At 43.8% G+C, this 15,813-nt stretch overlaps 1 protein-coding gene across 1 annotated transcript in view; it reads right to left on the reverse strand.

Annotated features, from left to right (window-relative positions):
• The window catches only part of LOC141145987 (uncharacterized), a 374,157-nt gene that overhangs the window by 235,716 nt on the left and 122,628 nt on the right, over nt 1–15,813 (reverse strand). Inside the window, exon 6 of the mRNA XM_073632772.1 lies at nt 10,722–10,891. Within this exon, the coding sequence (XP_073488873.1) occupies nt 10,722–10,891 (170 nt within the window). The remainder of the gene's footprint in view (nt 1–10,721; nt 10,892–15,813) is intronic.

Here is a 15,813-nt window from a genome sequence, read left to right on the forward strand (position 1 = left end):
CACACACACACCAGAGGATGGATACGATCAAAAGGTGAGATGCATTGGTATTATATCATTAGACGAAATTGCTATTATGATTAGAAACAGGAGATTTGGCTGTGTGCTTTGCGTACAACCAAATTTCGCTAACAAGTGTGATTGAAGATGATTTAGTACCCATGCAAAGAGACTTAAAGTATAACTGCCATCTCGCAGATCAGCATGCAACACGCTTGGATGATTTAGAAAATCGCATGCGTCGCAACAATGTCCGCGCCTTAGGATTTCCGGAAAGGATAGAGGGTAAAGACTCAGTCACCTTCATCGAACAATGGCTTCTCACTACATTTGGAAAAGAAGCTTTCTCTCCGCTATTTGCGGTGGAAAGGGCGCATAGAGTGCCATCTCGCCCATTACCCCCTGGCAATCACCCTCGTGCTTTTCTGTTTAAGCTCCTAAACTATAAAGATAGAGATGCCATTCTTGCTAAAGCCAGAACCATTAGAGGTAAGCTGGTTGCTGAAAACTCCAAGATATCCCTGTTTCCGGATTTCTCGGCTGAGCTCCAGAAGCAGCAAGCAAAGTTTATGGATGTCAAAAGAAGATTAAGAGACCTCAATCTGCCATATGCGATGTTGTACCCTGCCCGCCTCCGTGTGGTCGCACTCGGGGAAACTCGTTTTTTTGATCGCCCAGATATGGCGGCTCAATGGCTAGATCGTGAAGAGAGGGCCCTTAAAGCTGCCAGACCACAAAGAGATGTCCCTGCTTAAGTGTTAAACCCTGGATATGCAATAGTCTGGCGAGCCCTGGCTTTTTCTTCTGGGGTGGATGCCTGGGCCGTGGGAGGGCCTTACGATTTAAGTTTGCTGATTGATGTGGACAGTTGCTACACTCACTTTCGATGTTCAGGCGGCCGAGGAGTACTGTTTGTTCGTCTCACCCTCCCCCTTTTTTGCTTTTTTCCCCCCCATTTTGATTGCAACCAAGGAAGAAACACGTGCCTGTCATAGCTTTAAAACCCCTATAAGAACTAACCTGCTGGTTAACTGGGAGTTTTCAAGGCTTTTTACCCCCCCCCCCCCCCACACACCTGTTGTGTGGGAATAGTTAACACTACAGCCGCTGGTGGTTGTGTGAACTGTTGACTCTTAGAGCTATGCCATACAGAGCAATATACATTAAGATAAAAATTTACTGCCTTCTGTACTTATACGCTAACCTGCTAGATTATTTTTCTTTGCCTTGGAATCTGATTTTATGTCTACAGATACCCAAATATTTTCTGAAAGGAGAAATTAAATATAATATAGGGAGAGGGGATTTTTCACCTCCTCCAGATGTTATGTTGATGTGCAACCTGGGAAACCTAATGAGAGATATGCTGGCCTGGTCAATGCTTCTAAAACGGGATGGGGATGGCTAAATTGACCATTGTGACTTGGAATGTCAGGGGACTGGGAAATCCGGTGAAACGACTGGCGGTTCTTAGACATCTCAAGTCGCTGAATGCGGGGGTAGTCTGCTTACAGGAGACTCATTTCTCTGCAGATCCTCCTCCCAATCTTAGCCCGCGAATATATATGAACCAGCTTCATGCAACCTACTCCACCTATTCAAGGGGAGCAAGTATACTGATCCGGAAGGATGTTCAATTTAATTGCATTAGAAAACGTATAGACCCGGCTGGCAGATATGTATTCCTTTTATGTACAATTTTAGGCTTAAGATGTATTCTTGCTAGCATTTATATACCCCCACCGTATAACTCAGAGATTATTAGACACCTGGTGAGTTTTATGGCCCAATACCCAGAGGTACCCTTACTGGCAATGGGAGACTATAATAATTTTTTAAACTTCCTCAAGGACAAATTACCTGTACCTGCTGCTAGAGCATGTCAGACAAAAAGTAGCACCCCCTTCGCTAGAATACTGGAAGAAATGGGGCTGATAGATGTGTGGAGGTCTAAGCATCCTGATGACAAAAAGTACTCTTGTCATTCAGCCTCATATGATGGGTTATCTAGAAAAGATTTGGGCCTTGGGAATGACAAGATGCTCCATCTAATAGAGGAATCAGGATATGCAGATAGGCATATATCTGACCATTCTGCCTTCTGGGTGACCATTTCACTACCAAGTAGGATCAGACGCCCAATATGGAAACTTAATCCCTTCTGGCTTTCGCTGTTTGCTGAACCAGACCCCATACGAGGTGCACTCAAACTGTTTTTACAGGATAATATTGGTACGGCTAAACTGGGGGTGGTCTGGGATGCAGCGAAGGCCTTTTTGAGAGGACAGCTTATCAAAACAATAACACAGATTAAAACCGATACCAAGGCCTGGGAATTATTGGTACGGAATAGGGTCACCGAGACTGAGAACAATTACATTAACGACCCCACAGAAGACACTAAGAGAGCATGGTTGAGTGCACAGACAATGTCCGGGCAGCTGACATTGCAGTTGGAGGAGAACAAATGTTTTTTTCTGCAACAATCACATTTCGAGGAGGGCGAGACGACTGGTCATATGCTTGCGGTAATGGCTAGATCTCAGCAATCATCCTCTCTCATCTCCGCCATCTGCGATGCACAGGGAACTCTGAGATGCTCTACTCCCGATATCCTGACAGTTTTTAGCAATTTCTATGCTGATCTTTATACTTCTAAAGTTACACCCACTGACAGTGCAATAGAAGATTTCTTAGGAAGCTGTGAGCTCCCCAGTCTGCCAATAGAAGATAGGACCATGCTTAATGCCCCTTTAACAGCAGAGGAACTAGACATCGCCTTATCTCAAACTAAAAACAACAAATCACCGGGTGTAGATGGTCTCCCGTCAGAGGTATACAAATGTTATGCTGACTCCATGCTTCCTACATTACTGAAAGTCTACAATGAGGCACTAGAGGAGGGCTCATTGCCAAATTCGATGAACGAGGCGATCATTATTGGTATATTAAAACCGGGTAAGGATGAGAACTCCCCTGGATCTTATAGGCCCATTTCACTGCTCACATCCGATATTAAGCTGCTGGCTCGGATGTTAGCAAATAGATTAGCCAAAGTAATTCATAAAATAGTACATAGAGACCAATCCGGGTTCATCCCCATGAGATCCACGGCCCAAAACATAAGACGATTATTCCTGAACCTACAACTCCCAGTGGACAATACGGGCAATAGGGCAATTTTTTCACTAGACGCAGCTAAGGCCTTCGACAGTGTCGAGTGGCCTTATCTGTGAGAAACGTTACAGAACATGGGACTAGGGGACACTTTTATTTCACTGGATAAAGCTTCTGTATGCCGCGCCCACTGCCAGGATACGGATTAATGGGGAACTTTCAGAACCTTTTCCATTATTTAGAGGCACTAGGCAGGGGTGCCCATTGTCGCCCCTGCTATTTGCCTTGGCCCTGGAACCCTTAGGAGCAAAAATTAGAGGAGACTCCAGAATAGCAGGCTTCCAAAGGGGTATGAATAAGGACGTAGTGTCCATGTACGCAGATGATACCTTGCTTTATTTAGGGGACACAAAAGATACATTACAAACAGTCATGTCCCTCATTAAGGATTTTGGAGAATTATCGGGCTTTTCCATTAATTGGGATAAGTCGGTGTTAATGCCGCTTGATCCTCTGAATACTCCACTGCCCCTAGGTGCAGAGATGATACAACAAGTAAGCTCGTTTCGCTACCTGGGGATTCAGGCGACTCCTAATCCAGCCACTTATATTGACCAGAACCTAACACCTCTATTAACTAAATTCCGTGAAAAGTGCAGAGCTTGGTGTAAACTCCCCCTATCTGTAGTTGGTAGAATTAATCTTATTAAAATGGTCTGGGCACCACAACTGTTATATATTTTTAATAACTCCCCGGTATGGATACCTAAAAGATGGTTTGATAGGATAGAGACCCAATTTAGAGAGCTAGTGTGGAGGAAAAAATTTGCGAGGATAAAACTATCAACATTACAGCACGGCAAGAAGGAAGGGGGACTTGCAGTCCCTCATCCCAGAATGTACTATTTGGCGTCCCAATTGCAACAACTAGGGGGATGGGGCTTGCTGGATCCGAAGGACCCGATTCGTAGAAGAAAATAATTATTCAGCACTGGCAAACTTGGAGGCGGGATTCTTGCATTTAGACCAGGAAGCTCCTAGGATTAAATTGTTGATTTTAATTTGGTCCTATGTCAAGAAACTGCTGGGAATTACGGGCTTTTTATCCAGCACGCCTCTCTGGCGAAACAGACAACTTAAAGAAATACAAAAACTAAAAGGCTTTAAGAACTGGGATGACGCAGGCAACAAATATATCTCACAATTGTACCAAGATAACACCCTTAAATCATTTCAGCAGATTCAAACAGAGTTTGGGATCCCACATAGTAATTTTTATAAATATCTCCAACTGCGTCATGCCTTACAAACCCAGAATAGATCTGTTAGGATCCAACAAACAGAACACCCGATCATACAGGGTGTTTTTCTGGAGGAAGTTAAAAAGGGTATGATATCTAGATGTTATAACGCTCTTCTCGCACGAATACAAGACCCTTCTAGACTACCATTCAGACAGCGTTGGGAGGAGGATATTGGAACGATAGACAGAGACAGTTGGGATGTATGCCTTGTAAACGCCCCTCTAGTATCAATATCTGCGTCCCAGAAACTCTCACACCTCTATTTACTACATAGGGCGTACAGAACCCCCCTCCAACTTTATAAGTGGGGAATTAGAGATTCACCCCTGTGCCCAAAATGTGAATGCGACCATGGGGACTTGCTCCACATGGTCTGGAAATGCCCCAAGCTGTTCAGATACTGGAAGGAAGTACTGGATACGATCTCGGAAGTATATATGATACCTCTTGAGTAGGGATGAGCCGAACACCCCCCTGTTCGGTTCGCACCAGAACATGCGAACAGGAAAAAAGTTCGTTCGAACATGCGAACACCGTTAAAGTCTATGGGACACGAACATGAATAATCAAAAGTGCTAATTTTAAAGGCTTATATGCAAGTTATTGTCATAAAAAGTGTTTGGGGACCTGGGTCCTGCCCCAGGGGACATGGATCAATGCAAAAAAAAGTTTTAAAAACGGCCGTTTTTTCAGGAGCAGTGATTTTAATAATGCTTAAAGTCAAACAATAAAAGTGTAATATCCCTTTAAATTTCGTACCTGGGGGGTGTCTATAGTATGCCTGTAAAGGGGCGCATGTTTCCTGTGTTTAGAACAGTCTGACAGCAAAATGACATTTTGAAGGAAAAAACTCATTTAAAACTACCCGCGGCTATTGCATTGCCGACAATACACATAGAAGTTCATTGATAAAAACGGCATGGGAATTCCCCAAAGGGGAACCCCGAACCAAAATTTAAAAAAAAATATGACGTGGGAGTCCTCCTAAATTCCATACCAGGCCCTTCAGGTCTGGTATGGATTTTAAGGGGAACCCCGCGCCAAAAAAAAAAAAAAAAAAACGGCGTGGGGTCCCCCCAAAAATCCATACCAGACCCTTATCCGAGCATGCAACCTGGCAGGCCGCAGGAAAAGAGGGGGGGACGAGAGTGCGGCCCCCCCTCCCTCCTGAACCGTACCAGGCCACATGCCCTCAACATTGGGAGGGTGCTTTGGGGTAGCCCCCCAAAACACCTTGTCCCCATGTTGATGAGGACAAGGGCCTCATCCCCACAACCCTGGCCGGTGGTTGTGGGGGTCTGCGGGCGGGGGGCTTATCGGAATCTGGAAGCCCCCTTTAACAAGGTGACCCCCAGATCCCGGCCCCCCCCCTGTGTGAAATGGTAAGGGGGTTCCCTGTGACGGGACTTCCCTGTGACGTCACGGGGAATGCCACAGGGAAGTCCCGTCAAGTCACCGTGCGTCAGAGGGGGGCGGGGTCACCGGGTGGCCTCGCCCCCCGTTATTTAAGAACTGTCAGACGAGGAGCGCCGTCACACAGCTTCTTCTTTCTTCTATCTTCCTTCATCTTCTGGTTCTTCTGGTTCTTCTGGCTCTTCTGGTTCTTCGGCGTTCTCGTCCAGCATCTCCTCCGCGGCGTCTTCTATCTTCTTCTCCTCGGGCCGCTCCGCACCCATGGCATAGGGGGGAGGCTCCCGCTCTTCTCTTCTTCTTTTCTTCTCTTCTGTTCTTCTTCATTTTCTTCTCCGGGCCGCTCCGCAATCCATGCTGGCATGGAGGGAGGCTCCCGCTGTGTGACGGCGCTCCTCGTCTGACAGTTCTTAAATAACGGGGGGCGAGGCCACCCGGTGACCCCGCCCCCCTCTGACGCACGGTGACTTGACGGGACTTCCCTGTGGCATTCCCCGTGACGTCACAGGGAAGTCCCGTCACAGGGAACCCCCTTACCATTTCACACAGGGGGGGGCCGGGATCTGGGGGTCACCTTGTTAAAGGGGGCTTCCAGATTCCGATAAGCCCCCCGCCCGCAGACCCCCACAACCACCGGCCAGGGTTGTGGGGATGAGGCCCTTGTCCTCATCAACATGGGGACAAGGTGTTTTGGGGGGCTACCCCAAAGCACCCTCCCAATGTTGAGGGCATGTGGCCTGGTACGGTTCAGGAGGGAGGGGGGGCCGCACTCTCGTCCCCCCTCTTTTCCTGCGGCCTGCCAGGTTGCGTGCTCGGATAAGGGTCTGGTATGGATTTTTGGGGGGACCCCACGCCGTTTTTTTTTTTTTTTGGCGCGGGGTTCCCCTTAAAATCCATACCAGACCTGAAGGGTCTGGTATGGAATTTAGGGGGAACCCCACGTCATTTTTTTTTTTAAATTTTGGCCGGGGTTCCCCTTAATATCCATACCAGACCTGAAGGGCCTGGTATGGAATTTAGGGGGACTCCCACGTCATTTTTTTTTTTTAATTTTGGTTCGGGGTTCCCCTTTGGGGAATTCCCATGCCGTTTTTATCAATGAACTTCTATGTGTATTGTCGGCAATGCAATAGCCGCGGGTAGTTTTAAATGAGTTTTTTCCTTCAAAATGTCATTTTGCTGTCAGACTGTTCTAAACACAGGAAACATGCGCCCCTTTACAGACACACTATAGACACCCCCCAGGTACGAAATTTAAAGGGATATTACACTTTTATTGATTGACTTTAAGCATTATTAAAATCACTGCTCCTGAAAAAACGGCCGTTTTTAAAACTTTTTTTTGCATTGATCCATGTCCCCTGGGGCAGGACCCAGGTCCCCAAACACTTTTTATGACAATAACTTGCATATTAGCCTTTAAAAATTAGCACTTTTGATTTCTCCCATAGACTTTTAAAGGGTGTTCCGCGGCATTCGAATTTGCCGCGAACACCCCAAATTGTTCGCTGTTCGGTGAACTTGCGAACAGCCAATGTTCGAGTCGAACATGAGTTCGACTCGAACTCGAAGCTCATCCCTACTCTTGAGAGAACTCCAGTGGTCTGTCTACTGGGGGGAATAGACAAAGAGTTAGCACCCCCACCCACTCGCATAGCGCTTATTCGCTTATTATACACGGCGAGGAGACTAATTGCCCAGTGGTGGATTACTCCGCGAGTTCCCACCAGGAGGAATGGATAGACAGTGTTAACAGGCTCCTAATAAGAGAAATAAAAGATAATAAAAGATAACAGTATGCTAGGTGATATTCCTGACAGAATGTAGATAGAACTGTCTTATAATAACCTTAGGTAAACTGATAATTGTACCCATAAAATGATGTGAGAGAACTCCGAGTTATGTATACGATATGTACTTTTACCTGTATGTTATACATATTTGTTTCCTATGCAAAATAAAAACCCTTTTGATTGAAAAAAAAAAAATAAGACAAGGCAACACCTAACTTCATCTAGACCAACTATGCTCAGGCGAGGAGCAGCCAATCATTGGGGAGCCGGAGGAGGTAGGGGGGGCGATCTCGGTGGATGTGCTATGCCCAGCTGCGGGACACACATCCCCTGCTTGTGCATGAGACTGATTATTAATTTGTCAGGCACAGGGGGTATGGTAACACACATTTTTTGGATGTGTTGTTTTTTTTCAATGAAGGAAAAAGGGGAGGATTTTAAATGACTGGCTGCTTCTTGACTGATCAGACTAGAGACAACCGATTTCTTCTGCTTTACAGTCTGAGGCAGTTTTTTTTTTTTGATTATTCGGGTTTACAACCATTTTAGGCTTTCACGTGAGCATCTAAAAGAAACCTTCAAAATACTTTAAGTGTATGTGCAGGCAAATAAAGAAAAAAAAAAATGTAGCTATTCTCCTCAATCCAGGCATGTTGTATCCCTCTTAAATTACAAAAAAAATATTCTGCCAGAAACATAACTTTAACTAGCTTTTTGTGTGTTGACAATGCTGCCTTTGCTGCAGTGAAATCCCAAGCAGTGTTGTGAGACCTCCCTATACCTGATGGTCTACACTACAGAAATTCCCTCCTAATCATCTTAAAGTAGTATTAAACACAAAACAAAAAAATTTAATATATTGCAGCTTACCAATGGGTTGGTTGCATTAATTTTCCTTTTCTAATTTTTTTCCTCTGCTTTCACCTAGTGATCTGGCCAGTTACCCCCCCCCCTCCCCCCAACTCAGGATGAAGGAGCACAGGGGGCACCTTTGGACAGCAGCATTGTCAGTCTGGGGGAGGGGAGTGTTAGATGTACTAGCAAATCTAAATACAGAAACAAATGTAATCCAAACTCCAGTTAATACTTTATATGCAGTTACAGCACACAGTGTTTTTCATTTTCATTAAAGGTTTTGCATAAATAAATAAAAGCTGATCATGGTAAACTGGTAAACACCCCTGTCAGTGTTAAATGGTTTCTTTCAACCCTGTAACTGATATATCTGCAAGAAAGTGTGTTCTTTTAAAAACAACAGACTTACTGGCTGGATCACAGATGAAACTAGGGGAGAAAAAGCCTAAACCAAAACTAATGCAGCAATTACATCTAAGAATTGGTAATCTGCAGTATAATAAATGTTTGCTTTTGGGTTTAATATTGGTTTATTTACTCATCATTATTTTACATTGTCAGCAGTTGCCCCCCCCCCCCCCCCCCCCACACACACACACACACACAAAAGCCATCTACTGTTTCATCTGCTGCATGTTAACTTTTTAGCACCCAATAGTGCCAGTGCTGTCACACTGTATGCATACATTGATTTCTTTCCCACCAAACAATGATGATACCTTGCCTTCCAAGAGCCTGGCCATTGACTATGGGTGGGGAATTCAATTTTAGGAGTAGTAGTTGTGTAGTTTTGGGAGCATGCCTACTTCAGTAGTAACAGGTGTTGTGTACCTTCCTATCCCTCCACCTAGCAGCTGCCCCCTACAAGAATTTGATATGCCTGGTGATGACATTATGGAGTCATAAAAACTGTTTCTCACTACAGGAAGATAAATGAAAGCTGGGTCAGAAGAGGAAGCAAAGATTTGGGGATAAATTTGGTTTTGGACTAAAGATAGCCTTTCAATGTCCCCTTAAAGTAATGCACATATTTTTAAGATTTCTTAATGAGACATGTTATTTTCTGAAAAATGTTAGATAACCTTAAAAAGTTTCTTGATACTGATATCTGTAAAGGATTAAAAACAATTGCATTTTAAAATGACAGTGGGTATCACAATAGTGTCAAAAGACCAATTGTGAATTAAAGTCACTGTGAATGTGGAACCCTATGCCCCATACACACAATCGGAAATTCTGCCAGCAAAAGTCCAATGTGAGCTTTTGGTCGGAAATTCCGACCGTGTGTATGCTCCATCAGACTTTTGCTGGCGTAATTTCCGACGGGAAAAAGTTCCTATCGGAAATTCCAATCATCTGTAGCAATTCCGACGCGCAAAATTCCTACGCATGCTCAGAAACAATTCGACGCATGCTCGGAAGCATAGAACTTAATTTTCTCGGCTCGTCGTAGTGTTGTACGTCACCGTGTTCTTGGCGGTCGAAAGTTCAGAGAACTTTTGTGTGACCGTGTGTATGCAAGGCAGGCTTGAGCAGAATTACGTCGGAAAAGCCATCCAAGGTTTTTTCCGACGGAAATTCCGATCGTGTGTATTCGTTTTTTAACCCCTTACCGCTGATCGCCTTCTCGTCCTTTAAAGCATCTATTGGAAAGCTCCTGATGCATACTAGCGATTGGGAGCTTTCTGATCATGTGACTACTGTGACAGCCAATGATTGGCTGTCACAGTAGTCACATGATCAGAAAGCTCCCAATCACTAGTATGCATCAGGAGCTTTCCAATACCTGCCAGCTCAGCGCGGGAAGTTGTTTTAACAGGGCCCCATATATGCAGCTGTTCGGCGTTAAGGCCCACCCACCAATCAGCCGCATATATGCGTGCAACCAGCGTCAAGGGGTTAAACTTGCTTTAAAGAAAATCAAGTCTTTGGCTTAATCCTTAACTATCACCATCCACTTTTATTTTTGTATATTAATTTAGCAATTTTTAACTGATTGTAAAATTGTGAAGAGATTTTGTTGTTGCATGTTTTAAAAATGTCTCATAGAATACTATTAATAAGTAATGCTAGCCTTTTACCCAGTGGTATTAATACTAAAGTTCCTTTGCCAAATGGTGTTTTTATTTTGCAATACATCCAAGTTGTACATATTTCTGTATTATTTTACTAAAAACAACTCTCTGTAAAAAACCTATTACAATGCATATTTTACTATTTTATGAACTGTGTATTTACTTACTTTTCAATGATCTTCAAGAATTCATCCACAGGAAATACAAGTTTTGAAGAATGGCTAGGTTTCATAAAACTTCCATTTGGCCAAGGCAATGCAGCAAAATCCCAAAAAGACTTCTGTTTTTGGATTTTCTCCACATCAAGTAATACTTTTTCTGTAAGGTTTAAATATGCCTATAATATAAAAAAAACATACAATTCTTAATGTAAAGATTTTTTGAGAACCAAATAGTGTTTACACTTTGAGAACCATGGCTATCAATTTCAATGCATATAAAAATATTTTACTTCCAAACAAAGGGTGTAGAGGATTAGATCTTGCAATAAGAATAACATATAATAAAAAAGAATGCTTCTATTAAATTATTATCTAGCGTCAAAGTTCAAGAAGGTAATAGCTGACTGACTTTTAGGACTGATTTTTAAATACGACAGTATTATGTAAGTAAAAAAGGAGCAGGAGGAACATGCATAACAAACATGACTAAACATTAATCTGAATGGAATACCGTAATTGAATTTGAAAAGCTTACTTGAACAAAATGATTGCTGTGTGCAGTAACACCTGTGTAAAAGGATAACTCCGATATTTGTAACTTCAAAATTTGCATAGCAAGTAAAATGCTATATAAGCCCTTTTGCAATATAATGTTATTAAAACTTGCCTTTCCCTTTCCAAGCAAGTTTTCTCTTATTATAATAGTGGAACAGCTTATCTGACCGTCAGTAGCAGTCTGAATTCATAAACATTAAGGAAGGAGGAGGAAGGAGTTTCTATCAAATAACAAGATAAAGGAGCGTGTAATAAAATGTTCTACAAATTATGTTTGTTGAATAAAATATTGAAAAGGAGGTACATTTTAATTTCAAGTATATCACACTTATCCATAGGCAGCCATTAAATGAAGAGCTAATATTTGCCGATTTAAATATGTTGAAGTAGCTAGCAAAGTCCATGGGGTGTAGTGACTGTGTAGTATATGCAGGACTTTTTTCTGCCGGACCACAATTCCGCCACCTTTGGCAGCACTGTCCTCTCCTGCTTGTAACACAGAAGCTGGTAGAGGACTCTCTCCCTCCACCAGCTTCTGTGTGCCAGTGTCGGTAGGCACATGATGCTGGATGTTCACAGCCTGGCGAGTGCCCTGGAACTCGATGCTGCGAGCGCCCACATTGTTTGTAAATATGGGGCTTGGGGAGGCGGCTTCTTTCTCCACCTGCCATCTATTACAACTGTGAGTAGCTCGGAGCAGAGTGAACTGCAGTGAAACTCCTCCTCTGCTCCGTTCTACATTCCTAATAGGCAGAGCTTCAGGAACCACACTGTATTGAGAAAAAACCCGGACACAGCTAACAGAGCCATGATGGCTGCATTCTGCAAGAGGTGAGAGGGAGCTGTGGGGGAAGAGGACAATCTGTAAAAAGGTGAGAGAGCTTTTTCTGTGGGGTGGGAGGATTTGTGACAGAGCTGGGGGGAGGGGTGGAGGGTCTGTGAAAAGGTGAAAGAGCTGGGGGGGATCTGTGAAAAGGTGAAAGAGCTGGGGGGATCTGTGAAAAGTTGAGAGGGCTGGGGAGGATCTGTGAAAAGGTGAGAGAGCTGGAGAGGGGAATCTGTGAAAACTTGAGAGAGCTGGGGGGGGTCTGTAAAAAGGTGGATGAGCTGGGGGGAGGGGGGTCTGTGAAAAGGTGGAAGAGTTGTGGGGGATCTGTGAAAAGGTGAAAGAGCTGGGGGGATGGGGGGGGACCTGTGAAAAGGTGAGAGAGCTGGGGTGAGGGGGGTCTGTGAAAAGGTGGAAGAGCTGGGGGGGGGGATCTGTGAAAAGGTGAGAGAGCTGGGGGAAGGGGGGATTTGTGATAAGGTGAAAGAGCTGGGGGGGAGGGGGGATTTGTGAAAAGGTGAGAGAGCTGGGGGAGGGGGGGATTTGTGAAAGGGTGAAAGCTTGGGGGTATTTGTGAGAGATGAGAGAGCTGGGGGGAGGGGGGGGTTTGTGAAAAGGTGAGAGCTTGGGGGGGGGGGGTTGTGAGAGGTGAGAGAGCTGGGGGGATTTGTGAAAAGGTGAAGGCTTTGGGGGGGATTTGTGAGAGGTGAGAGAGATGGGGAGGGGGATTTGTGCAAAGGGGAGAGCTGGGAAAGGGGGATTTGTGCAGGGGTGATAGCAGGGAATAGGGTGTGCAGATTGTGCAGAGGTGAAAGCTGTGAGGATAAGCTGTAGATGGGGTTAAATTTACAAGTTATGCGCTGTGCTTGGGTGACCCCAAAAACAAAATTAATAACAACCAAATCTGTGCTTACTAGTGCAATAATACTAAATACAAATAATATGAATGTTGAATAAATAGACAAGGTGTGAAAAAACAAGTGCTTGTTACACAATAAATTAGTGCTTGATAGTGCTTGTTACACCATACATAGTGTCTTAATCAACATATAAATGAAAAGGAAACTATATAGTGTAATATGTGCAAAATACTTTTATTAAAAAAAAACGCTCCCCACACTGGGGTACTCACATGGCACTGGTGCGTCACTGCACCATACTATAACGGCTTTCTATGCAAAATCACTGGATGTTTGGTGCGGTATGCTATGCTGGGACAGCGCTGGTGTAAAGTCCGTGTCAGTCTCTCTGTCCTGGCCCCTTCCCTACGCGTCTTCGACACAGGGATCATGTGTTATCATCAGGGGGATATCCCTGTGTGGTACCCCGGTGTGGGGAGAGTTTTTTTTTTTTTTAATAAAAGTATTTTGACTATATTACACTATATAGTTTCCTTTTCATTAATATGTATGGAGCCACATTGTTTCCAGCTGGAGGAGTGCAGCCGACACTGAGACTGAGCCCAGGGGTGGCTCCAAAGCGTATTTGGACTCAGGGTAGAAGCTGAGTCACACGCTCTGAGGTGAGCACATTAGCTTAAGGGGGTCACGAAGGAGCACCGGAGCATGTTTTGCAGCACTCAGGATATCTTCGGCATGATGTTGGATTGTTGTCACAGCTGAACACCACCCGCACGCATTGTTTTATTATCACTGCTGGACATTATTTGCACACACTATTTAGAGTGCCAAAGAGAACTTTTTTCATCATTTATTATTTTTTTTCATTTAAACAAGCAGGATACTTTATATTGAGCACTTTTTATGTTAATTAAGACACTATGTATGGTCTAACAAGCACTATTAAGCACTAATAAGATCATTGTGGCTCACAGAATCTTTCCAATTTGATTTCTGTAGATGGGGTTGCTGAGGTGAGTTGGACTGGGCGTGTAATCTGTGGATGGAGGGGTGCAGAGGTGAGATGTTAATGGGGTACAAAGGTGAGTTGTGGACAGAGGTGCTAAGGTGAACTGTGGAAAAAGTGCAGAGTTAAACTGTGGATGGGGGCAGAAAAGGTGAGTTGTGGATGGGGAGGTGTGTAGATGAACTGTGGATGTTGGGCGCAGAGTTGAGCTGGGGATGGGGGCACAGAGGAAAGCCAAGAGCTGTGCAGAGGCAAGTAATGGATGGTTACCTCGAAGGGGTGGGGGATTTTTGCTTGGAGAGAACAAGATAACTTTGCTGCACCCTGTATGATATGCACTCCTCAGCACTGCACAATACATACTCCTGAGTCCTGTACTCTGTGTGTTTCACTTTTCTGAACCCTCTGCGACACCCAGTTCTGAGCCTCGATCACACCCACTAATTGAAAACTGTGTAATTTTCACCTCCAAAGGAAGGCGTGGCTGGGGGCGGTGTTGTGGACGCGTTGGGGTAGGGTTGTGGGTGTGGTTGGGGGGCATTGGCAAGGAAGGGTGAGTTCCAGCACCTATTTTCTGAGGTAAAAAAGCCCTGCAGTATATGTATGTAAATGCCCGCTAAAAAAAACTCTCCATATAAAGTCACCCATACATGGATTGAAATGTTCAGCAGGGACCCAACGAATTTCGATCCATGTATGTACAATCACTCTGTTGAGCTTTTTTACCCAAACAATCAGTGCTGCCAGCTAGGCTCCCCGCTGGTTGAATGAAAACACAAAAACTGTATAATGTATGGCCTAACACTTTACCAGCCTGTGAGTAGCGGATGAACTTTGGGTTCAGGTTGACCATGAGTTTGACCTGAACTCTATATGTTCACAGTTCATAAAAGTAACAGTTTTGAGGGAGGTATGTTTATTTCTATATAACTTTGCTAGGTTTTTTTCTGTTTTTTTATTTTTTCTGGATCGGCATTATGAACTTGTTCCTAACACAGGCAAAGTTGACCTTTAAATAAAAATCTGAATCTACCCCTAGAATAGAGATGAAATAGTGGCGCTAGCCCCACTAATTGTGGGAATGAGACAAAAGATGACACAAACACTGGTGACGTGGAGTGTACTACGAGTGCATTAAAAAATACTAAAATAATGATGAATGCAATAGAATGGATAAAAATAAATGCGTTTCAAGTGACCAAACAAATCTACATCCACTACTGGTGTAGTGTAAAATTGCATACGCAAAAATATATATAAAGATATATATAAAGTAATATATATAAAATCCCTGGTAAAGTATGAAACCAAAACCAGGTACATGAATAAACAGTGATAATATAACACAAAAATAACTATTAAGATGCAAAATGAGTGAGAAGTAAATACTATTAACACCTCGTGATGAATGTGTAAACTGGTATCGCGATACCAGCTCTAAAAACCTCCAAAAAAAAACAGGCTACAAAAATGAAGGAAAAAAACTGAAACAAAAAAAAAAACCAGTATGGGTCTAAATGTAAAATAGTAAAAAGTGCAAAATGAAAGTCCACATATGATGTGAAAAATGGGAAGGAAATTCCAAAAGTGAGGGTGTCTCCACTCCACAGTGCTGCAATCCAAATGTCCACGACACCTCAGTGACGTGATTCCACTCCCTTGTGAATTTCAAACTCACCAGCTGTTAAGGCCTCCCACTCTCGTGTTTGGCCGGAAAAAGCCTTAACCCACTCTTATGGGGGATAATAAGTGAACAATGTTATCCACCACTATGTCATCCGAGCACTCTCCTTGGGATGGTATTTCACATAAGAGATGAAAACAAATGCTCCAATAGTGTAATACCGTTTA

The sequence above is a fragment of the Aquarana catesbeiana genome, linkage group LG05 (genome assembly GCF_042186555.1).
Source record: "Aquarana catesbeiana isolate 2022-GZ linkage group LG05, ASM4218655v1, whole genome shotgun sequence".
Taxonomy (NCBI): domain Eukaryota; kingdom Metazoa; phylum Chordata; class Amphibia; order Anura; family Ranidae; genus Aquarana; species Aquarana catesbeiana.